General features: G+C 44.0%; 1 protein-coding gene across 3 annotated transcripts in view; it reads right to left on the bottom strand.

Annotated features, from left to right (window-relative positions):
* The window catches only part of TP53I11 (tumor protein p53 inducible protein 11), a 901,622-nt gene that overhangs the window by 335,422 nt on the left and 541,904 nt on the right, over positions 1 to 24,296 (bottom strand). For all 3 annotated transcript variants that reach the window (XM_069623306.1, XM_069623308.1, XM_069623307.1), the window contains one exon: positions 9,436 to 9,603. In XM_069623306.1, the coding sequence (XP_069479407.1) occupies positions 9,436 to 9,564 (129 nt within the window). In that variant the 5' untranslated portion in view covers positions 9,565 to 9,603. The remainder of the gene's footprint in view (positions 1 to 9,435; positions 9,604 to 24,296) is intronic.

Here is a 24,296-nt window from a genome sequence, read left to right as displayed (position 1 = left end):
GACGGCAGGCCAGTTTGTTGGGGGATGAGATAGATGTTTGTTTATTGAATTTATAAAGCGCACCAGACCCAGAGGTAACAGGGCGCAGCAAAGGTTATGCAAGGCTTACAAGGTTACATAATGTACAGTATACAATATACAAATAGTCACGTTTCACAAAAGATATTACAATATATAATATACAAGTAGTCTGCAATGCACTTTCGTTTCAAAGCGGCTAAGTCAGAGTCATACTAAGAGTTGCATTTGGAGGCAGGCTTAATGCAGATCCTCATGACAGGGGCAAGGATGTCCAGGGTGTTAGTGATCGAGAGATGGATGTTAGTTAGGACATGGTCAGAAGGAAAGTTCAATGAATGGGGTGGGGGAGGGATGAAGGAGGAAGCAAAAGCAGCAACTGACACACGCTTCATTGGTCGAATGACGGATAGGGAGACTGACAATGCGGAGGGAGGAGTTTGGGGACAGGGGCAGTCAAGGAAGGAAGAGAGGAGAGAGTGGTAAGATCAGGAGAGAGGGGTATTTAGAGGGTTGGAAAGAGGGATGCATGTTGAGATGAGCGCATCCAAGGTGCACCCTACAGAGTGGGTTGGGCCAGAGGGAAGGATAGTGAGGGAGAGAGTGTTGCAGAGGTCATGGAAGAGAACAGTGGCCACATCCGGGGAGTTGAGATGTATGTTGAAGTCGCTAAAGAAGATAAGTTTGGGGCAGGAGGCAAGAAGAGAGAAGGAGTGGTTGGCCCATTCAGAGAGAAAGAGGGAGGAAGGTCCAGAATGCACTTGGCTAACCCTACTCTGCACAGGCTACTTCTCTGCAGTGTCAAGGCAAAGATTCTAACGTACATCCCCCAATTCATCCCTCCCTTCCTTTCTCCCTGCCTTTCCTTGTCCATCTCTTCCTTCCTCCCTTTCTTCAGCCATGGCTTCTTTGCCTTCATACCTCCCCCTTTCCTCGTCCATTTTCTCCTGCTTTTCATCATCCCTCCCTTCTGTCCTCCCTTTCCTCAGGCATCTCTTCCTTACCTTCATACCACCCTTTGCTGGTCTATCTCTTCCTTCCTTACCTTCACACATCCCTTCCCCTGTTCCTCCCTTCTTTCCTTCCTTGAATTCATAGCTCCCTTTCCTCTTCCATCCTTCCTTCCTTCATTCTCTCCCCCTTTCCGCATGCCTCCCCGATTCCCCTTCCTAGTTATTTTACCCTCCTCTGTTTTGCTATTTTTCTATTAAGACCAATAAAATACGTCAAAGGGGATTCGATGTGTTGGTTCTTAACACTAGGAGTGCACATATCTCCTTTTGTTTAATTAGTATATTTCACCCCGCCAGAAATGCCACCCGAGCCAAAAGTCTGAGTGTGCCAGGCCCATCGCTGGAATGTTCTTGGCTCTGTCTGCTCCTCGCAGGGCACAGGTTTGGATGGCTCCCTGCCACAGCCCCATTTCTAGACAGTACTTGTTCACGCATTCTGAGAAATCCACTTACCCGTTCTGCACTGACACTCCAATTCTAAACTGCAAAGCTCTCCAGGAACGCTTTATTCACTTTCACGCCCACCTATCAGCGTTCTGAACTTCAAAACCATGTACATTCTTTATTACGGAACGCCACCTAACACATTCCGCCCTCATTCCACACGATTTGGAAGGGGATAATCTAGAATGGTGGGGTTGGAAGGAGGGGTTAACTATGGAAAAAGCCCGGATTTCATTCTTGGAAATAGGGTCTGTTTCGATGAATTTGACGTCATGGGAGGGCAAATACCTTTTGAGCCATCTTCTGAGCTTCTATGCTCTAGTCTGACAAAAATACCATGGTCTAGAACAGTGGCAGCTGGTGAATTTGTGAAGCGGTGGGTCATGCATGTTTGCCCGAATGTGCATAAACCGGCTCCAAGGGACCCAGGTGGGCTTTCTGGGCCTCTTAGCCTGAGAGCCTAATGGGTTCAAATCATGCATTTTGCATGACACAATTCTAAATAAATGTGTAACAAGTCATACAATTTACAGTCTGGTCTTAGGACAGCACATGAATTACGTCAGTATATACGAGGTCACAAAACAGTGCACAGCAGTGTTTTGAAATACGTGTTCATGCTGGCTGTTCCCGAAGTAAAACCTTGAGTCCTGTCTCAACAGCCAGCAGTGACCCTAATTAATGCTGGTTGGGCCAAAGAATGTCAAGAGGTTTGTCTCAACAATATGTGGCAATATATGCCACAAAGAAAACAATATATGCCAATATATGCCACAAAGATTATGCCAATACTGCCACTTTAAAACTAACCTTAAATATGCTTGCGCCCAAAGCAGACCATGCAGCATTTCATTGCATCATATTATATCATAACTGTGCAATTGTAATGTTGTTCAATTTGTTTTATATAAAGGGTTCCTGGTGAGCCTTGGTCGTCCAAGTTAGTATTAGCAAAACAAAAACGTACAAGTGACCAAGGCTATATCATTGCTATATCATCACGCCCTGAAACACTTGTGTACGAGTGCGATACAAATAAAATATATCATATTTATGTCACACCCAAGACATATAGTTATTCCAACAGTACTCTCGAGTTTTCTATTCATTCTAAAACATCCGTTTTTTTATTTTGTACCAAAAACACACACAATTGTCGATAAAAAAACACAACTCATCTATACACGTTCAATAGCCTTCACAAGGGCCTTCATACAATGTTCATACAATGTTTAAAAAAATAAAAAAAATGTCAATGACGGACACAAATAGAACAATTGTTTCCAGTTCAGGTCTATGAACCCCATAGATCCCTCCTTTCACTGTAGTGTTTTAAACCTTAGTACCCGGCGAGAGTCGAGCAGAATGCAACACGCATTCTGATTGGCTCTCACCGGGTCGTTACCCGGCCGAGAATCCCTCGATTCTCGGCCCGGATTCCAGCCTCCTTGTCCATGGCGAGGTCGTGGCAGCCTCGCAGCCAATGAGGAGGCTTGTGTCAGGCCATCCCCGCTCCGAGCCTCCCCACGGCATAGAGGCTGCCTTCGCTGCCCGCCAGGGACTCTGTAAGGTTTTTTTTTCTTTTTCCTCCCCTTTCCTCCCTTCTTTCCTGCCCTCTCCACCCCACTTACCTTCTTGCTCCTTTGTCCCTGGTGGGGGACGATGTCAGCCTCCAGCCGTGTGGAGACTCAGAGTGGGGCCATCCACGCTCCACACAGCTGGAGGCTTCCATCGTACCCCAGCGGGGACGCAGGTAGGTTATTTTTTTCGTCTTTTTTTTCCCCCTTCCGCCCTCCCAACCCGATTTACCTTCTTTTTTTTCGGGAGAGGACACGCTGGAAACACTTCTGTTCCCAGCGCGTCCGCTTCCGATGGCCGTCATGGAAAGGGAAAACGGACTCGGTTTTCCCTTTCCCGGCAGCCATTTTCTTGGGTGTTTCCGGACAGAAAAAAATGCTTTTAGTGCCCCGGTCACACAGATCTTGCGGCTCGGGGTACTAAAAGCAATATCACCCTCGCGGCGGGGGGCATTACCATCTCAAGTAATGCCCTGGGCCTATATAAGGGCTCTGGGGCATTACCCGAGTTGGTAATGCCCCCGCCGCGAGGGTCATATTGCTTAATTAGCAATATCTAGCGCTATTTCTAAATTTCTTTTTTTCATATTGGACCTGCCCTTTCTTTTACATTGTTGGTGGTTGCTGCATCTATAGTGAACACAGTGTGTTTCGTCCATCTCTTCAACCAACTGCGGTTCCACAATTATGGAGCCTTCACCAGGATGAAAACAATTTGTATTGGTGCACATAAAAATGTGTTTTGTGTCTTATGAGTAGTAGCTAGGGCCATCTTAATCACTTTGGGGGCCTGGGGCACAGATAGCTTTGGGACTGCCTCCATCGAACAAAGAAATAAAGGGATCCAGAATATCTGGTCACACACCCCTCGTCAGGATCACAACACATAGCTTGATTTGTTGCCTTGCAGCAATAAAAATAGTCACAGGTACTCCCTGCCAGTCCCCTTACCTTCCTGCTTTAATCAAAATGATAAACAAGAAGCATTTCAAGGCCAACATTAGCACTCCATAATGAGGATACGTGTGTTCTAGCCTAGGTACAGGTAACTTTTCATCAATAATAGCAACGAGAAAGATATTCCGACCATAGCATACATGTAGGCTACAGATCGTGTAAAAAAGGTGCACATAATGTAGATCAGACAGAGGACTCAGATTAGCTGCCTCCCAGAATGCAATAGTGCTCAAGCATGGATACAGGAGACCAATGGGAAGCAAGGAGAAAGCTACACATACCATATCATCGATTGTGGATGAAGATTAAGCTACTAGGAAGGTGCCCGTAGCCAGACAGATTGAGATTCGAAGAGACACATGTTTTTAAGTAATGTTGCCATTAGAGAGAAAATAAACAAGTGACTGGTGTGAATTATATTAATTCCCACCATTATTATAGAGGAAGAGACAGTGAAGCATCGTAACGATGAGTGGGGTTTTTGGAAATCATACTCCGAGAAAGAAATCACTTTGAAGGGTGACAATTTTGAAAGGTTTAAGGACTAGCAATTTTGACAGGTTAGAAAACACAATGTTAAATGACATGCCCAGGATCACACATTGGTTAAGAGGTGAAGCTGAGATTTGTGCTCACTTTGCAATTTCTCTACTTAACCACTTTCTTTTCAAGCATTTACCATGAACTAAAATAATCCCATGTTATAGAACTGACTTGGAAAGTAGGAAAAATCACATAACCTACCATGACAAATTTTAAAAACAAAATGTTATAGAAGCATATTATACTAAATGGGAATGATTCTACCTTCATTGCCTGCACCATTAAGGGAAGCATATAAGTATCAGTATACTAACTGATGTTATCTTGAAAGCTTTCATTTGGCTTTCTCCTTTGTATTTGAAAGCTTCAAATACGCCCACAACACAGGCATGTGAAATTGTTTTTATAAACGTGCCGAGAAACTTCTGAGTCAAATGAGCAGACCTTAAAGTATGTTTGCCGGAGGCCTGTGATATATGATCCAGTCTCTTCTGTGTAGAACCCCTTCTACTCAATCCAGCAATGGCCTAAATAATGCCACCAACATGTGAGAAGTCAAATCTTTCCAAGATAACACAGTAATGTCGCTGATATTAAATGATTTGTCCAGGATCACCGCATTGTCTGTTGTCAAAGCCAGGATACATTAATTCACTCTTTGTTCCCAGTCTTGAATTTGGATACCTAATTACCTCTAGGACTATCACTTTATGCTCATCATTGAAGGTCACTGCCTATGTTTTGCAGGTCCCCATCTGAACAAACCATTGTCTAAACCATTACCATACTGAAGCTATGTTAGTTTTTATAGCAACCTCTGTCTAGTGCAGGTGCGTTGCTGACAATAGCACATGATCTGCTACAAACCCAAGTACATATACATGCAGGTTTAGCCACTTGAGACATAAGAAAGGCTGAGTCCACCATACATACATTTTGTATTGCCATCTTGCATATTAACACAGATCTCTGCAATGAGTGCTTAACACACTGAGCTAGCTTCTTAACCATCAAAGCACTCAAATGCATAATTATGCATTTCAACTCTGGCTATTGCAAATCATCAATATAATCCCCCAGAAAGCTGAGAATGCTGCAGTAGTAGTGTCTTAGTGAACACACACACAAGGAATACCGCAATGTACACAGAAATCTGATCAAAGCAGAATGTACTTAACAGACAGTCAAAAGATTTACAGCCTCACCAGAACATCATACAATATCCTAACATGTGCCTTTTAAGCTTGGTAAAGAATGGGAACTGGCTTCTTTAAGTCAGACAGCCTTGTTGGTCCCCCCTTCAAGGTGGGGCCAGGGGCAAGTGCCCTTTTTGCCCTCCCATAAAGACGTCACTAGTAGCCAAACATCGTCAAGAGGTATAATTGGCCCTCAAGTTTGAAAGTAGTCCAGTGTTGAGGTGGACTCACAGGATATCCGTGCTTCAGTATGACAGACTGATCTTGGTCAGTGCAATGAACACAAGGTGACAGAGGCGAATCCCGTGCTGCTCCTCACCGCTCTCTGCTCTGCTTCTCTCTTGAGCCTCGCTTGGCCAAGAAGCCAGTAGCACGATTCCCTTTACTATTGGCCTTGTGTGGGGGCAGTCTGCATACAATCACCTTGTCACTAGCCCACTGCACTGTGGCACCCTGCATACACTAACCTTGTCACTACCCCACTGCACTTTGGCACCCTGCAATGTTCTTAAAACTGCAATCTCGCATTCACAGCCCTGCCACTTTGCCAACCAGCGCGCACTAATTCTACAACTACTCTCCTCTAATCTGTCAACCAAAGTCCTCCTACTTGCGGTCCTCACTTCAGCAGCAACTTTGCACCCCACCTTCAAACTATCCTTTCAGCAGGTTCCTGTCTGTACTATGTTCAACATTGCATGCCTCCATAACTACCACCGTCCACTTCTCAGCCGAGCACTTCCACCCAACATGGAATGGAATCCACTTTGATAAATTCAACAGGGCCAGGAAAAGACTATTTTCATACTGGCTTTCCCTGATGAGAAGAACTCCTCCACATAGGCCCGGGAACCCCATCCCTCTTTCCCTAATCCACACTCTCCCATGAGCACGTCCTCTTCTCTTTCCTCTTTGCGGTTTCTGTGGTGTGCTTTGTTTTCTTCTCCTCGACTATATCAGTTTTCTGAAAATGTTTTCATTATTCTGCTCAAATAGGAACGTATCCATATACCGGGTATTTCAATGGTTCATGTAAACTCCCCGTTTTGAGTTTCTTGCACTTTGAAACAATGTATACTGAAATGGAGACCTTCACAAACCGCAATAAAATAAAATAATGTTTCAAAAAAAATCTAAAACTGCTCTCTTCTCCAGCTACCACCATTCAATTCTCAGCATGAACACCTCCCCACCACCCTACCTCTACCACTAACTCTAGAAGCCCCTTTGCGTACCAATCATTTTCTACATATCCATTTGACCCCATCACCCCTTCCTTCCTCTTATACTGGAACCGCCTCCAAATACTGCCATCTGTTAATCCCATGGTGTTTGCCGTATGCCGTCCTTTTGCAGACAGGAAATCTTTTGAAGTACTTTATTCTGAAAGAATTCTGCCAGCAAAACCTATCGGAATATATATGGGGGTTGGATAAAAGGGGATAAGGAGTTAGGAGGGGCTTGGCAAAGAGGAACTAGTGAAGGTGAAAGAGGGGAATAAAAAAATCAATAGGCCTCATCACGAGTTGGGCAGTATCCTGACGGTATTACCGCCGGGATACCAACCTGACTAATAGTGTTACCGCCAACAGTGCCGGATCAAGGGTTGGGTGGTAATGGGTATTCCCAATATCCCATTGGGTCCAATAGCGCATGCAAATATCACCAGGCTAATTGCGCCCAAAAATGGGTGTTAAATTGGCGCATTTACCCCCAGGAGGTAAATGCTGCCAGATTTGTGATTGGGCAGACCCTTAAATGCAGCAGTAATAGCGTTACCGCCGCAGTTAAGGGCTACCACCAGACTCGTGATGAGGCACAATGAGTTTTGTCGGTGGAATTCTGACAAAGTAAAGTAATTTGAAACAATTCCTGTTGGCAAAAAGACATGGAACCTGCTTGCCACCCCACCATCTATTCCATATCGTTGCATTGATTACAATTCTGTGGATATTCTGTATCATACCCTTTTGTAGGACCAGGTGCCTTTGCCCCTTTTGCATTAGTCAATACATTTTGGTCACACGACCTCATGGGAACACTTTTCAAATATTGACTGTGCCCATATCCTTGACCCCTGGCCTAAAGAGCCGGATTTGCTTTTGCAATGTGGCTTCTCTTCTCCCTTTAACAGTGGATCAAAGGTCTGGGCCGAACTGAACTCCCACCATCAGTCTCACATTGTAAAAACCAAATTGATTCGGGAAAATGATGGCCAGAGCACGTGGCACATACCAAATGCCCAATTTATGGCCCTGGATTTGCTAATTACCTGCTGCATAGAAAATAACTGCATAGATCATTTATTGCACAGTGACAGGAGGCCAGCATGCATTGTAGAAACTGTGCAAATATTATACCCGTCGCTACTGTCTGAAAAATGAAATTTCATATAGGGTAAGGCTGCACTTGTCAGTGGATTGGCTCTCGCAGGCCTCAGTGCGACATTTCAGAAAGCTGCCTTTTTGCACCAATGTCCACCATTCAAATCCTTCTATTTAAATGGATGCTTGATGCCAGGTCCTGAATCATTCTGGCAGACACGGATACCCACTGCTTTAAACACTCAATACAGATTTTGCGGCCATGCAGTGAGCTATACATCCTGTGGCTTTCCATTGCAGGTTCTGAAGGCCGTTCAGTGAAAGTCCCACTTAAAAATCCTAAGGCCATACACCGAAGGCCCTTATTAGAAATCCTGAGTCCATCCACTAAGGGTTTGTCTTACAGATCCTGATGCAATACACTAAAGGTTCTTCTTAAAGATATTGGGGCCACCCACTGAAGGTCCTTTCTTACAGATGCTGAAGCCATCCACTGCAGGTCCCTCTTTCAGATCCTGAGGACACCCACTGAATGTCCTTTATACAGACCATGACTCCATACACTGAAGGGCTTTCTTTACAGAGATTGAGGCTGTGCATTGAACATCGTTCTTATGTACCCAAAGCACCAAACTGATGAGCCTTCTTAGAGAGCATAAGCCTACCTACCAGAGTGCCTTACTGCAAATCTAGAATCACTAAAATTGCTTGTTACATAGCTAAAGATCACCTACTAAAATGTCCATCCCATGAAGCCTGGGGTCAGCTACTCGAGATTGATTCTACCAACCTTCAAATCAGATAAATACAGATAATCTCACATAATAAGAGAGGGTCATTTCCTTCAGATAAATACGAGAATTACTAAAGTACCATTTACAAAGTGAGTGATCTAGCATGAGAGGTCTTCTAGGCCGGGAGGATATCTCAAGGACAACGCGTTTGTCTTGGAAGCAAGACAACCCATAGCAACATGTGTTTGAATCACGGTCTCACACTTAGAAACTGGTCTCCGGTATTAATTGCGTTATAAAACAATAACAACAACTGGTCAGATATTGGAGACATTTCTAACGAAACTGGAGGCTGGACAGTGACTACCCTTCAAACTAAGACAAAGATCATATCAAATTTATTGTAAAAAAGAGTTATAGGACATATGAAGATCACTCTTTCAAGACCCCACAGTGGCTACACATGTCTCACACAAATGTGGTCACATTGTCTATCTGATGGTAGAATCAAAAACAAAATATGGTTTGACTTCCATGTCATGAGTTGTAGCACACAAAAATACAATACATTTTCTATACTACTGTTACAGGAAGGAATCATGAAAATACATTGGTAACATCCTGCTTACCTTTGACCTGTGAACCTCACCGTCATCGTCCTCCCCACCGACACCTAGAATCTTTCTCGTCTTCAGTCGGCTGACCAAGTCCGATTGGCTGTGCTTCTTCATCAAAGGGGGGGGCTGCTTCGTCGACATTGTGACTGTCACAATCACAGTTGTCTACATAGGTTGAAACTGGAATGACAAAAGGTATTTGTATTAAAGTCCGTTCTGCACGGCTTTGGGTGTTAACATAAAATCTGCTAGAGAGTATGCTCTGAATGCAAGACATGTATCTACTTTTACGGGAGGTGTGCAACCCATACAACGTATGAGCCAAGTATAGTTTGTGTGAAAGTCTGTCCTGTTTCTGTGTGTTGCAAGCTTAAAGGATGATGCCTTCTAAGATTTATAAACTCATGTGTGGGAACAGTAAGAACAGCCTGCAGTAGGTGGCAGAGCTATGCACCCGGATGCAGAGATAGGATGAAGGAACACAATGATGCCAAAGATACGTGTGATGGTCTCCGCTGAGGTGCTGCGACAGTGAAAGTGGACAGCAACTCCAGAAGGACTTGTCGATTGGAAAAGAAATCAGAAAGACGTTGTGGAAAGAATGGTAGGAGGTGAATACTTGACTGGCGGCCGAGGTGTGTTGCCCCACAGAGGGCCCTTTCCTATTAGATAGGAAGAGAGCTCCTAATGATGTCTGATTGAATTTCGGATGTGAATGGATGTGTGCATTACACAGGAGGCCTGCCAGAAAAGTCACCTTATCTTGGGCCCTCCAGAGCCTCAAATAACCTGACTGAGTGGACAACTTAATGGAAAATCCAGTAAAAGAGAAAGTCGGATTGTCTGCATAAAAAGGGGAGTTGGGTGTGATAGCTTGGCTTTCCTAAAACAGGAAAGGCTCTGCGGCTTGTTTGGTTAAGTTCTATTAAGAGCGGAGCAGTTCCTGATTCAGTCTTCCCAGTGTACTGCACTGAAGAGGGTTCCACTAGACTAGCTGAAACCGATCTAGCTGAAAGATGGTACAGGAAAACAGATTACAAAAGTAAACCAAACAAAGTCAGTGATCCAGACAGGAAATGACCAGACCTGTGGACTCCGCCTTCAAGGAAAGATTCAACCCTGTGAGCGGTTTTCTAATAGGACACAATAAAATCATAACATCATTCCTACTGCATGGCTGTCCTCTGTATATCAGGGCTCAAACACGCTTTAAACATGGTATATATATCTTCAGATGGGATTCACTACTCTGGTCTGAGCTTTGTGTTAAATGAGAAAGGAGGCCCCTCTTAACACCCCTGACATATCTTCTAAGGGTTAATGCAGACCTCAGATGCACTGAGTTATTGCTATTGAAATATGTTGTCGTTCAGGGTGGTGAAAGTATGTGACCGTTCCTCATATGGGCATTGACCAGGATTGTAGTGCCCTTCAGAGCTGGTCGCCAACTGATCACTTTAATGTAATATACCCATAAACTCATTTGGTAGTGAACTGTAATTCTCGGAAACGTATTGGCTTCATTCTGGCACAGCATGCATCCATTCAGGTTGCATCATTGAATTAAATTGTATTTTAAATTGTGTATCAAGGGAAAATCAAATAAACATCATGTTCATGGTACATAAACTGCCCCAATATCATAGACATGTTAGGACCCATTATTCATAGAAATAAAAAAGGGAACAACGTGAATGCAGAGTCAGCTGACTGACGGGACAAACAAAACCAAATACTTTGAGGGTATTAATAATGAACAGGAAGAAAGTATTTTCAAGTAGGAACAACATTTCTGCCAGATAAATTCAAGCTAGGAGGCAATGAGAAAAAGGAAAATTGAACGAAAATGGAAAGCTGGTGCTATGGAAAATGCAGGGAGAATATGCTGCAGGCTCCATCACAGTTTGGGGTATCAGGAAGCATCCATAGACTAGTTTGAGGAGTAGGTGGGATAGGTTTGCAGCATTCATTGGAGGTGGTGACTGCATGGAACAGTCTCTGGCTGAAGGTGTTGTAGCATGGAGTAGTGTCATGAAGTGGTGGGTAATGCAGTGGAGTAGATGCAAGGAATAGTTCGACACTGATGTATGTGAAAACCCTGGTCGAGGAATGAGGGCGCACGAAACAGAATTTTGAAGGGGTGTTGCATTCGTAGAAGTGGTGGTGGAAGTATGGATCGGTCCTAAAAGAGGTGATGCGCCCAGTGCCAAGCCCCCAGGCGATGTCTGTGTGGAATGGCACACAACCCAGGTGATCATGTAGGTACATGAAAATGACTGCATAATGGGGCAAAAAAATGACAGGATGTAAAATGGCACAAGGGGGTCCAAAAATGGTATGGGGGCTGAACTGGATGACACTAGTGTTTCCTAGATAACGCCATGATGCACAGTGGCACGGTGTGCCTTATCTGTCGTCATAGTCTATGATGGCATATCGCCTAAGATGGATGTTAGCAGATTTAAAACATTTGTGGGATTCTTACTACTATTATCAACTAATTGTGTATATTTGATAGTGCTGAGTTCCATCATGTTGTTTGATGCTCGGCGGTGTAAGTGTGGTGTTAATTAGCTGCCATCCGGCTATATGATGGTGGATTTGTTGAGGATGTTCGGCTCTAGAGGTCATCATTATGTATGAGGACCGAGTCAAGACACAGCCATTTTGCCACCAGTTGGAGTGACCAACGGCTCTACGGGTTAATTATTCACTCATATTCAACCTGAGCACTTATTGGTTTACAACCGCCTGTCACTGTCTTCAGCATCTGTTCCAATCTAAAACCTGTTCCAGGACTTTACCTCGCACTCCCATTACATTGCGGTTCATGGAGTCTTTTACTTCTCAAACAACCTATATGACACCCAGGAGGTGGTACCATGATGAACAGAGCTTGGCTCATTGAATCCATCCGACTGTCTCCTGGGAGTTTCCTAACTGGACTGTGAGTCTGAAAGTCAGTGGCTCCCAACGTTGACTCCCTGTGAACCTTTGTCAAGCTAATTCTGGCTTCCCAATGGGCTCCCTACTCTGCTGTTTTCTTCCGCATCTTGTTGTCCAAAGCTCCTCTGTTCACCGCATTTGTGTTTGTCCTTTGTGTGCATAGCCTCCGTACATCACTTGCCTGCTTCTGTGTATCAGCTATTCTGTACATCTTGTGTCTGATATTGTTGTGTAGAACTACTTTGTAAACCCTAGCCCATTCTAATAGTATTCATTTATCACCCTTGCTGGAGCCAGTTAGCTATTGGAATACAGAGCACCTTCAATGCAAATAACTCGTTAGCTCTCTTTTCCTATGGAGGGGCTATGTATTAATTTACAAGTACAATATTGCATTGTGATGGTTGATCTCTCTCAAGTCTCCACGTAGTTCATGCCGACAGGACATAAAAAATAACATTTGTTATAGTACCTATAACTTCTCAATGCTGCACCTAGCTCTACTGTAGCTTTCTACGCCTGCTGGTCCCATTTCATTATAGACTTGTACTCCAGTCCAGATCTTACCTCAACCCATCCAGCAAGTTTTACCAAGCACTTCCCTTGTATCCTTCATCAGTATGTATTCTGCACCGTTGTGCATATGCTAAACATCTCCTCCAAAATTCTTGAATGCCTGGAGACCTAGCACAGCTGAATAGCCAGCGGGCCAACTGAGCACGTTTCGTGATCGCACGCTTGCGTCATGTACTAAGAGGTCATCCGGTAAGCTTAGTGGTTCTTAGTATCCATTGTACTGTCTGATAGCCAGCTGGCTAATCTTGGTTTTCTCTAGATGCCATTGTCTAATTGTGATTGGGGACAATTTGACAAATGGGCGGGCCTAGCTTAAATTCTGTTGTATGATGAAACATTTTGTAACTATGGGATTCCCTACCTGTCAACATTGGATAAAGGTTGTTGTACCTAATTCCATCTGGTTTTATGATGGCAGATAGGGTACATTTGGTGTTCTGTAGCTAATATCACACTGTATCATAGCAGATTTGCTGAGATTAGTTCTTAGAAGTGATATTGATATTTGATGACAAACTGTGTATGATTGATGAGTCCTAGATACTATTATAATGCATGATGGCAGATTTGGTATATTTGGGCTTCCCTAGTTTGTCATATTGTAGGATGGCAGATTATGTGTGTGTGAGCTTAGAGGTACCAAACTGTCATAACCATGTTGTATTAGGGCACATATGGCGAATTTAGAGTGCCGTATTGCCGTCATTAAATAAAATGACAGCTAGGGAAACGTGGGTGGATCATAGCAACCATTATGATGTCTGGGGCCTAATTATTTAAGTATGGTGCATTTAGCTGCCTCGGTGCAGTAATACGGCTGATTGCATGAGTGGGATTGAAGGGCCTTGATATCCTGTTCTATACTGACAGATTTCCTCTGCTTGGTGGTTATAAGCTATTGAATGTTGACAATGCCAGACTTGATGAGGTTAGAGCACCGTATAAGCAAACATGATATACAATGACGAAATGTGTTAACATTTTTTTTTTTTTTTTTTACACGGGTACTGCGAAGAAGTAGAGGCATTTGCACTCTTTTATAATTGATGGTTAATAGTGAACCCCCCCTCCACCCCATAACAGTTTCTATGTGTTTTGTGAAGTATTTAAAAAATAACATTGCTGTGCTTGACTTCCACAGTGGACGGACACATATGTTTTTAAATACTCCATCCTCCTGCTGGGACAACACAGCGGAGGAATATATAATCAATATTCCACTAGCAAGACCCATCAACAGGGAAATATGGAAATATTGCGTTTTTAGATCTCTCTGGGTCTCCAGTGGTGTGGGGGAAGGAAGCAGTGAGACACTCGAGGGAGGTTAAGTAGGGTGGCATACCAGAGGTCATTGTTTCTTTGCCATGTTGTCTATGTGCCACATATCTCACCCTCATAGACTGCTGGACTGCTGATCCATATGCACAGTGCAGTGGTTGGGATAGTATGCGGGGGGGGGGAGGGGATACCCAACCTACATTAGTAGAAGGCCATCTACCGATAGCAGGGTTAGTGTTACATGATGATTCCGATTGACGACAAACAGCTCAGGCTAAGGTTGGGTGGTCTATGTCTTGAGGAAGCCCTCAGTGGATTATGTTCGGTTTGTGGATAGTTTCCCATGGAAAGTTCAATGATATGCATGTGACAATTCTCCCTTTTCTCCTTGGCAACCTTTCTCACCACACCACTGTTCAGCACAGATGGACAGAAAGCCCGCCTGGGCAGCAAGGGGACGGCTATATAGAAGGAATTCCTAAACGTATGTAGCTTGGTCACTTTAAAGCAACCACAGGGCTGCAACATCTGTCTTTAACCTCATGATATGCCACAATGAAACAAGCACATGGAACCGTCCCTGCAAATACTTCAATATTAGAATCATTGCTTTCTTTTGAAAGCATTTGATAGAAAACGACAATGCAGGATAATTGAGGGGAAAGCAGGCACTGTTCCATCTTTCTAGAAGCAGGTCGAAAACGAATTAACAATGCCAAGGATGTGGACTCAGGGTTATGCTAATACCCGGTTCAAGATCCATGTCCTTAAGAAAGGATTGATACGTAAAAGAATGGATTGTTTCTGTGAAAAGAAGAGCCTGGCCATGCACATGTGAGCAAGGAAGCCCATCTTGGTGGAAGCCATCCTAGCTGCTAAAATACTTTTGTCATTTCCTACATTTAGAGACACATGCGTCTCTAAGGGTGCCTGTCAACTGGGTCTGGGCATGCTTACAGAGATCCTTAGACTGAGACCAATCCCATCTTCCTATACCATTCTGTGAGGTGCTCAAAGCCAGCACGGTTCAGATGTCACTGCCATTGTATTCTGACATATGGATTGGTATACACGGTCACGGTTGCAAACACTTTAATGTTAGGGTGAGTGTTGTGAAACATGAAATGGGTAACAAACCCAGTGTGCATTACATGCTTAGTGATTCAACCACAAAACCCTTTTTATCACAAACATATTTGTAAAACCGAAAGATCAGTGACCATTTCCTTGTTTCAAGAATGCTCCTAGGAACCCTCATAGGTGCCTCTTGTCCCTGCACCGTTCTCACTGGGATATTTTTAAAGATTACTGTGAATGCACTAGACTGTCCATCTTGGAATGATAACCTTCTTTCAGAAAATAATGTATATGTTTAGGTCTTCATAATGTGCTTTTCTCAGTAACTTACCAAGTGTTATGATCATTAAAACCGTTTGCAATGAGAACGGTTAGAACATTAGTACAATTAAATAATGTCATATTTTACATAGCTTCTTCTTTTGTGTAGAATACACATAGTTTTGTCTTTCAAAATGACATTGCTTCTTAGAAAAGGTTGCACTCGGACCAACACCAATGATCAGTTTCTTCTGGGAACACCAAGGCAATGAATGTTTATTGTTGTGTGCTGACCGCTGATTGGTAGCTTGTGCTGCTGAACTGAAGCATTTGTTACACTATCCATAAGGACTAACAGTGTACAAAACATATCAATTCCAACTGTAAATCCTGCATCATGGACCTCTAGTCCCTTACAAAATATGTCTGAACCTCAGAACCCCGGCTGCAGAGTCTATCTGCATTCCCCTCGCTGCCCCAAATATGGACAGTGGTTCCTCAGTGTGATGGTGACATTCCCGCAGGACACAGAAAATATCAATAAATGTCTCCAAATATTAGGCCAGTCCCCTCCTCCTCCTAGACTGCCTCTGCCAATGCTACTCTCATTCAACTTTAAAAAAAAAAATAATAATAAATTAAGCATAGCAACACCCCAGCCCCCTCCAAGATATCTGTGTTGTTTATATTGTTGTGCTGCTATTAGAAAAATCAGGGGTGGCCATAGCAAAGACACACCTGACAATTCGTCTTTCTCCCTGAGAGAAAGAGAGATAGAAACGGAGTGACAGAGAGAGTGAGAGCGAGAGAGAGAGAGAGAGAAAGAGGGAGAGAGAGAGAGCGAGCAGGTAGAGAAAGAGCAAGAGGGAGCTTGATCAGAGTGTCATGCACCGGTGCCACATGTTATGTTATTAAACAGCATGCCTAATGGAAAGGTGATGTGCCCTCTCTCCCCTTCCAGCCTGACTGTATGAATAATGACATCCTGTGTTCTCCAGGAATAAGCAGCAATGACCATCATGAGACAATCAACACTTTCCAGAAGATGTTTGCATTTGCTTTAAGGCCAGTAGGACAGAGATCCTCCTCATCGGCACTCCTGCACTTTCCTTTCCTCCACGTGTCTTTCTCGGCCAGTCAGAGGCCACGAGCTCCAGTAAGGAACGCTGGGGTTTTCCAACCCAGAGCTACTGTCTCGGTCTGTCGTTCTGCTCCAGTAGGTTTGCCTTTGTCCCAGAAGCCCTGCTCGTACTCGTGTTCTGCCTTTCTCAGAGTGTCTCTTTCGGGTGCTGCCTTTTATCCGTGTGAGGAGAGCTAACTGGTATCCGGTGTACGCACTTAGCAAGTGCCTGACTTTGTCTGACCCGATTAACGGGAAATGTCCAGTACGATATGTGTAAGTGGATGTTGTTTCTCTCAGTCACCCTCTTCCTTGGCCCAGTGTTTGTCTAAAAAGGTGGGGGGGGGGGGTAGTTTGGACCTCAGAGCATCCTAAAATACAGGATCGGTTGGATAAACAAAATAATGGTGAATACCGTGTCTCACCTTCGGTTATCTCACCCCCCAAAGACCCCTCACCCAGGTGATCCCCCCCCTGCACTGGTCCACCCTCAGGGTCTGGATCCAAAGGCAAAAGCCGTGCCCTGGCTACCTGAGAGAGAGATCTCGGGGACTAGCGGGTGAGAGACCCTCAATAGCTAATAGAGAAACATTCACTCTTTTTCTCATTGTTCTTCAGTGCTTTGGAATTCTTTTTGATATCTGTCGATTCTATGCTTAAGTTTCACATTATTACACTTTTATGAGAAATTAAAGACACGTATTTGCAAACAAAAATCAGGAGGTACAAGTTGCTTCATTCCTTAAAATCGAAATTGTTATTACTGTACTTCCTCTGGAAAAATGACTATGCTATTGTCCCATTGATGTGCAATACCAAAACTTTACAGTTAAAATGATATTGCTGTAAAAACAAATTTGTAGGCTATGATTGTATTAAAATGTACAAGTGTCATGGGATGTGAGGAGCTACGTTCATTTTTAGGGATCTCGGTTTGTGCCATATACAGGTGAAAATTAAACAAATATATTCATTAGACTGAGCAGGAGGGTCTCCTTATATCTGAATCAGTTCAGGGTATTCATATATTTAGTTTGATCCTCGAGTATCCTTATAGATCCAAGCTTGGACCCAGCACGGCTGGGCAAATCTATGTGAGCAGGTTTGCCAGCTCCCCGTGCAAAAACTGATCCTACACTTTGAGATGCATGCATCACTGGTGGCATGGTGTATTGGGTAGACATTGTCATGACGCCTCCAAGTCTTCAACATATCTTCTGCACTTCTGCCCCTACTGGGCAGTGCACAAACCTGATCACTAAAAGATGTGTCTGTCTCACTTCTATAAAATGCGATTCCTCCCTGAACCCTCGAAGAATGGGGTCTTTCCCCCAAAAGGGATAGTGTTGAGTAGTGGTTATATTGAGCAGTCAACAGGAATTTCATGCTTGTTTAAGATATATGTGGAAATGTGTAAGCAACATTTCTGTACCAGTTTATCCCCAAATAATTGCTCAACAAATGCAGTTGTGACCATATATGCATGCATATTGTTGGCATCTTTAGTTTTCTCTTGTAATAAATATCCATATGTGGAGTACTCCATTTGTGGCTAATGTATGGTAAGGTACACATGCGTATTCCGCATTCATATGCAACTAGAGGTTTATGACTTAGTTCATCTGCCATGTATTTTCATTCTCTAGAGACATGAACTCAACCAAGAGGTAGGATGTAAGCCTCTTTACAGACATCATTTCCTTTTTGGTTAACGTAGCACACCTGCTAGTGTGTTATCAATCCAAATAAACACATTCTTGTGGTGTATTTGTGCAAGGACCCCTTTGGCATATTCAATACAATTGTTGAGGAGCATGTTTGAGATGTCAAACACGCCAGTTTGCTTAAATTCCCTGTTACTGTGATGGCCACCCAAGCCCAACAGAGGTACATTTGTAGGTATGATCTCCAGGGGAGACTTGTCTTAAAAATGTCCCTTCCTTACATTTTGTGCATTCAACCTATCAAGCAAACTCCTAACCTTTGCCTTTATAAGCACTAAATCTTTGCGGTCTCACACATCCTGTGATAATTGCATATAAATAAGTTGAGCCTGTACTTCTGGATGAGACCCAAGACTTTAACCAGGGAATTCCTCTTAATTACTAACCCATCGGATTGTCATAGAACAAGTGTAGACCTGTTGCAGCCATTCACCATGTTGGACCGCACAGCCTTTCCCCTCAGTAGACTATGTGTGGATTCCAGGACTGGTATATGCCTGTGGATCTCCACCAAGAACTACAGCACAAACCCCAAACTCGTAAAGCCAATCGGTAATCATTCACTTGGTTCACACTACCACTCTGTGCATTCCTCGGTCTCAAAGAGCATGCATGCCATCTGCCTGTATTCCTCTGTGAGGGCTTGTTCCTTGCTCTAGCACTTCATGATTCTGTCTAAATTGTTATGGACCTTACCAGACCCCATGCCTGCTTTCTAGACATATCTGCAACACCTAGGGCAAAGAAAGAGGCAGACAGTTAGTAGGTCTCATGACTGCTCAAAAGACTCGAGTCCCTGTGTTTCTTTCCTCGATTTTGCCAGCATTTCACCAGACCTCAATCACACTCTATGAAGTATCTGCCTCAGCGTTTTTCCTTTGGTTTTATCAGCATTTTTCCAAAACTCCTGCCTGCTCTGTTTACCCTCTGCCCCGGTTTCCTCTTTGTTTTGCCCACACTTTAAAAGGCATCTTGCCCGCTCCACCGCCTCCCTGACTTTGCTCTGCCATGTGCCGTACCCTTCATGTTTTTCAATCTTGCATTCTCTTTGGACTGAACCTTCCTACTGCCTTTCCATCACTGGATTGTCTCCCAAACATTGTAATCGGCGCATGGGTGCATGCAAAGGCTAATTATACATTGCATGGACCTTCCTTACTTCTGGAACTTCTCTGTCCTCGCGAGGTCAGGCCCATATCAAGATATACTTTAGTTAATTTATTGGATTCACCAATACAAATGGCCGAACAGTGCAAATGAACACAATGAAAATACAATTATTGAGATCTCAGTAGATGGGACTGGAGGGACGAACGAATACAAGAGAGCAAAGAGGAAGAGAGGACAGTGGGTGGTAAGTCATTCTTGAACCTTGAGGTAAGACGGCTGAACAATAGAAATCGGGGGTAGGGTGAACACAGTAAAGGTTTTGGCATTGAACGTTAGGTATGGGGGCGGGAGCTAGACCGCGTTGCTTCACCTGTGTTTCCATCCACAGTTTTTCAGCTTCATTCACATACATCTCAGGCACACACATACACTGAATACACATATAATACCATCTTATATTTATTTTGTATTTACTTATGGTTCTTGTATAGCGCGCACAACCCAGAGGTATCTAGGCACTTTAGCTTAAGGATATGGTTACAGAAAGTGCTGCCATCATACAGTTACAAGGTTACATAGCAGACAGACAAGGTGCCTGGAAGTGCATAAGATACATACTTGAGAAAAATCCACCTCTTGTCGGGGGCCTCTTGTTGCGGGGAGCTACATCAGAGTACATATGAGGACATAACAGGTGCATGAGGTACATACTTAGGGAAAACTTGCTTCTTGTTGCAGGGAGCTACATCAGAGTACATATGAGGACATATCGTGTGTATAGGACTTGAGCATGTAAGTACATTCTACTGTAAGGGCTACATTTCAACAGTGAGTTACATTAGGTCTTATGGGGTAATGAAAAAAATACAGAGAAAAAGCAGTTGGGAAAGCTCACCTCATATTGAAGGGAGCAGCATCAAGTACAAACGAAAATATAGTAGGTAAGGTATACGCATTTGTGAAGGTACCACATTTGTTCCAGAGAAAGGAGGGTGGAATGCCATCAGGAAATAGCGTATATGCTAGTTGAATGTACATAAAGGAGGATATAGTCAGGACAAGGAGCCGACCTAGCGTACTATGAGGGCGAACTGTGTAATAAGGTATGTTCATTCAACAGGTTGTAACAAGCTAGACAGAAGAATGGCTGTAGGAGCTGTTTGAGAAACCGTGGTGTTCTAATGATTGAACAACACGTATTTCTGGTGAGGCAGGAAAGATATGACGGGGCTTACAATGCAAGGCAGTGCAGGCAATGACAGTGCAGCTTATTTAGGGGTGTGAACCAAGAAGAGGGTATCGAGCACATTAGATAGCTCAATGCGGAATGGAGCAACAGAGCCATAGACACAGAATCATCGAACACGGCAGAATGAAAACATTGAGTGTTGTACGATCGGGCATATTGGTTGACAAATACAGTAATGGTGTTCCAGAGCAATAACAGCTTCGGTGGTATAAATTCAAAAAGGAGCAAAATATGAAGTCGATGAGTAAAAGGTCAGTTCTTCACGCGGTTTAGGCATTGTTCTCGGCGGCGTCAGAGTACACGTAAGTTAGGCAGGTTGCCAGTTGCATATGGGAATGCACGGAAAAGATGCAATGTGTAAGCACTCACGAGAGAGTGAAGAGGAGAGTTGCCGAATTAGGATGGCGTGAAAAAAAACAAGTTACCTGCCGAAACAACGAGGTGCCTTGGAAAGCAGGAGAGAACGACATCAGGCAACTCCAAGGCAAAGACAGGGAATAGACGGCGGGCCTTAAAGTCCAGCCTTTTATACCGCGGCCCGGCTTCTCCCCACGGCTCAGCCGGGCCTCGGTATTAGATTAGGGCAACAGCGCAAACAAAGGTAGACAAAGGCAGGCATGCCAAGGAATAGGCAGAAAAGGCGGCGGCCATACTTTTGTGGATCCGATGTTCGCGTGCAGTAGCTGGAGACACTCCCTCAATGCCATGGGACATCCTTCATGGCCGGAGTGTAGAGGGAAAAAAATATGGAGCTCAGACTAGCGGTTTATACATTCTCTTTTCAGCTCATGTTCAAATCTGTCTTCATTCCTCCCCCTTTTTATCCTCTGTCAAATCGGGCAGGTATTTTATTTTCTTTCTGGGTGCCAGGTTGGGGGGAGGTGGGATCTTTGGCAGCCATCCTCATGGACATCCTTGACAGGTATCTCGTCTTCCAGCTGTTTCTGTTGCATTAAAGTCAGTCTTAATGATTGTGTTACATGTGGCATGACCTTCTTTTTCTGGTTCTTATGGTAGGAATGCTGCTCCATCTACTCCAATTTCCCATGATTATATCTTGCCAATGGGGCAGTAGGTCCTGGCGTTATAACCGTATGCCCTATGACAATAAGTCTTATGATTTCCTTATTTGGAGATGAAACAGAAGTGGAAATTGAGAATGGAGATCTCTTTTTAGCCATGGCTACTAAACAGCGTCGGGGCACTAGAAAGTTGAAAGTACTGTTATATTCTTGGCATGTTAAATACATTTTTAAGGGGAGCATGGGTACCCTGTTTTCTTACTTGGCCAATGATTTGGCCTCTATGTTTACATTTAAAATACATATGGAGCCTGTACATTTCATGTTTTCAGGATATGTCAGGATAGGAGCCTGGGTGTCCAAGTCTGCATACGTAATGAGACCCTTAGTCTTGGGATGTGTGACGAATCGGAAGATGTCCTCCATTCTTCTATAGCAGGAAACCTTTCCCATTGGGCCAGGGTGATATTTCGACTGTACAATAATCCCTCTGGGGGTGGTGTACCAAGGGAGGATCACATGGAGAGGGATGCCGCCTATGGAATTTGTGACAATTACTCTCAGGGAACGCAAGATTCAGCCGCCTTGATAACTCCTGCTGATTCTCCAATGCCAAATCCTCCCCCTCGTTTGTAGGGCGAATCTACTGTGTAAGGTTTACCATATTGATACCCTTGGCAAACCCAACATATCCAAGCACTTTAAGTATCCCGCTTCAGAGGGGAAAACTAGTACTAGGATGAAGATCACTTCAAAGAAACAAAGTGAGCGGTCTAGTTTATTTTGAGATGTCAATTGCTGGAATGGAGGCAGCTGGCCGGCACAGGAATTCAAATGAAACGCAGCTGTCAAAGAGCTGAGAGACACGTCTGAGGGAGACAAGATTCTCGAGAACAAGCTCGAGAGAACGGGTCTCCAAGAAGGCACTGTGCAGCCGGGACAGGAGAGACATCACCCAAAGTGCTGCAGAGCCTGCCTCTCTCATAAAATCTGTCAGAGCCTCAGCAAGCAGCACAGACACTGGGGAAACTTGGGTACCATTCAAGAAGAAGAGAACAGGTACGCAGGTTTACCAGAAGCTGTCAGGGGCCTGGGATGCTCAAGAGTAAATCTAAGAAACAAAAGAGGGTCTAGGACCCAAAAACAGAATCAAAGACAGTTACTCACTTGGCAGGAGAGTGAACCAAGGGGGGTAATGCCACTGTGCAAGTCTTGGATCCGCATGGAAAAGAGGGCCTGGGACCTGAAGGAGAACAAAAATCAGTTGCTCACTTGAAAGGAGAGTAAGCCAAGTGGGAGTAACACTACCATGCACGTCTGCATCCTGCACTCAAAAGAGAGGGTCTCGCGTCAGAAAGGGAAACAAAACCAACTGCTCACTTTGCAGGAGAGTAATCCAAGGGGAAGTTACACCACTGTGCAAGTCTGGGACCTGCACCCATATCAGAAACCAAGGTCTTAAAACAAGAGGATCTGTGACCCTCTGAAAGAGACATTTATGGAGAATTACCCAGTTTGGCAAGAGAGGACGCCAAATCACCTTTGCGAGTCTGGAAATCACACCCACACTGAAGATTTCAAACCAGCGGGCCAAAGACCCTTGGGATAATAAAGAGAATCCTATACTTGGTGTAGAGGGATCCTGAGTCAATAGGACATAAAGACTGGAAATAAGAAACTTTACCTGATCTGTGATCCGGCATCTTGATACGATATGATAAGTCATTTATAATGCTCCTGTACACAAGTGTTTCTAGGTGTGACAAGACAAGGAAGGGAGGACAGAGGGAGGACAAAACAACAATCTTACTAGGCCTTGTGTCATTCAGATCTTGTAAGTGCGGGGGAGGGGAGAAGTGCCATTGGGAAAGGGAGAGGGGAGAGTGCAAAGTAACTAGAAAGTGCAATTGGGAGGTGGCTTGTAAGTGCAGAGTTAGGGGACTGTAGGGGTACAGATACAGTCCTTTAAGTAGATGGGAGGCCCGGAGGTAGTGCAAGCGCAACCAGGCGTGCAAGAGCCTGGTCCTGATCTTGATAGAAGACTAAATGTAAGGGAAAGGAGCGCTACCTCAGTCTTGGAACATTGAGGTTTTTAACATTTCTTTTCATCACCTTACTACCAGCGAACCAGGGAACCTTTCTGTTTATTGAGAACACCAAGAATACTGCTTCTTTTAGTAAAGAATACCCATGCACAGTTATCTCAGAGTGTAAGTGTTATGGACAGAAGTAGGGTTTTTGACACAATGGTAACACACTTTTTACTTTTAGACTTCCTGACTTTATCATTGGTTTACTTTCAGGTAGGGAAACCCCTCGTAGTATTTAGGGCTAGAGAGACATTTTCCCGACATTTTTGTCTTAATAAAAGTCTTTGCACAAAAATATATCACCACTGTGTCACACTCATACTTGTGCACCCTTTGTTGGGAAGGGGACAGCCCTGTTGCACCCTCCTAAGTGCTTTAGAGTGAGGCAAGATGCATTTGAAGCACTATGATGGGCTAGTG

This window comes from Ambystoma mexicanum, chromosome 11 (genome assembly GCF_040938575.1).
Source record: "Ambystoma mexicanum isolate Mex_15411 chromosome 11, UKY_AmexF1_1, whole genome shotgun sequence".
Lineage (NCBI taxonomy): Eukaryota > Metazoa > Chordata > Amphibia > Caudata > Ambystomatidae > Ambystoma > Ambystoma mexicanum.
This window is presented reverse-complemented; position numbering and strand designations above follow the sequence as displayed.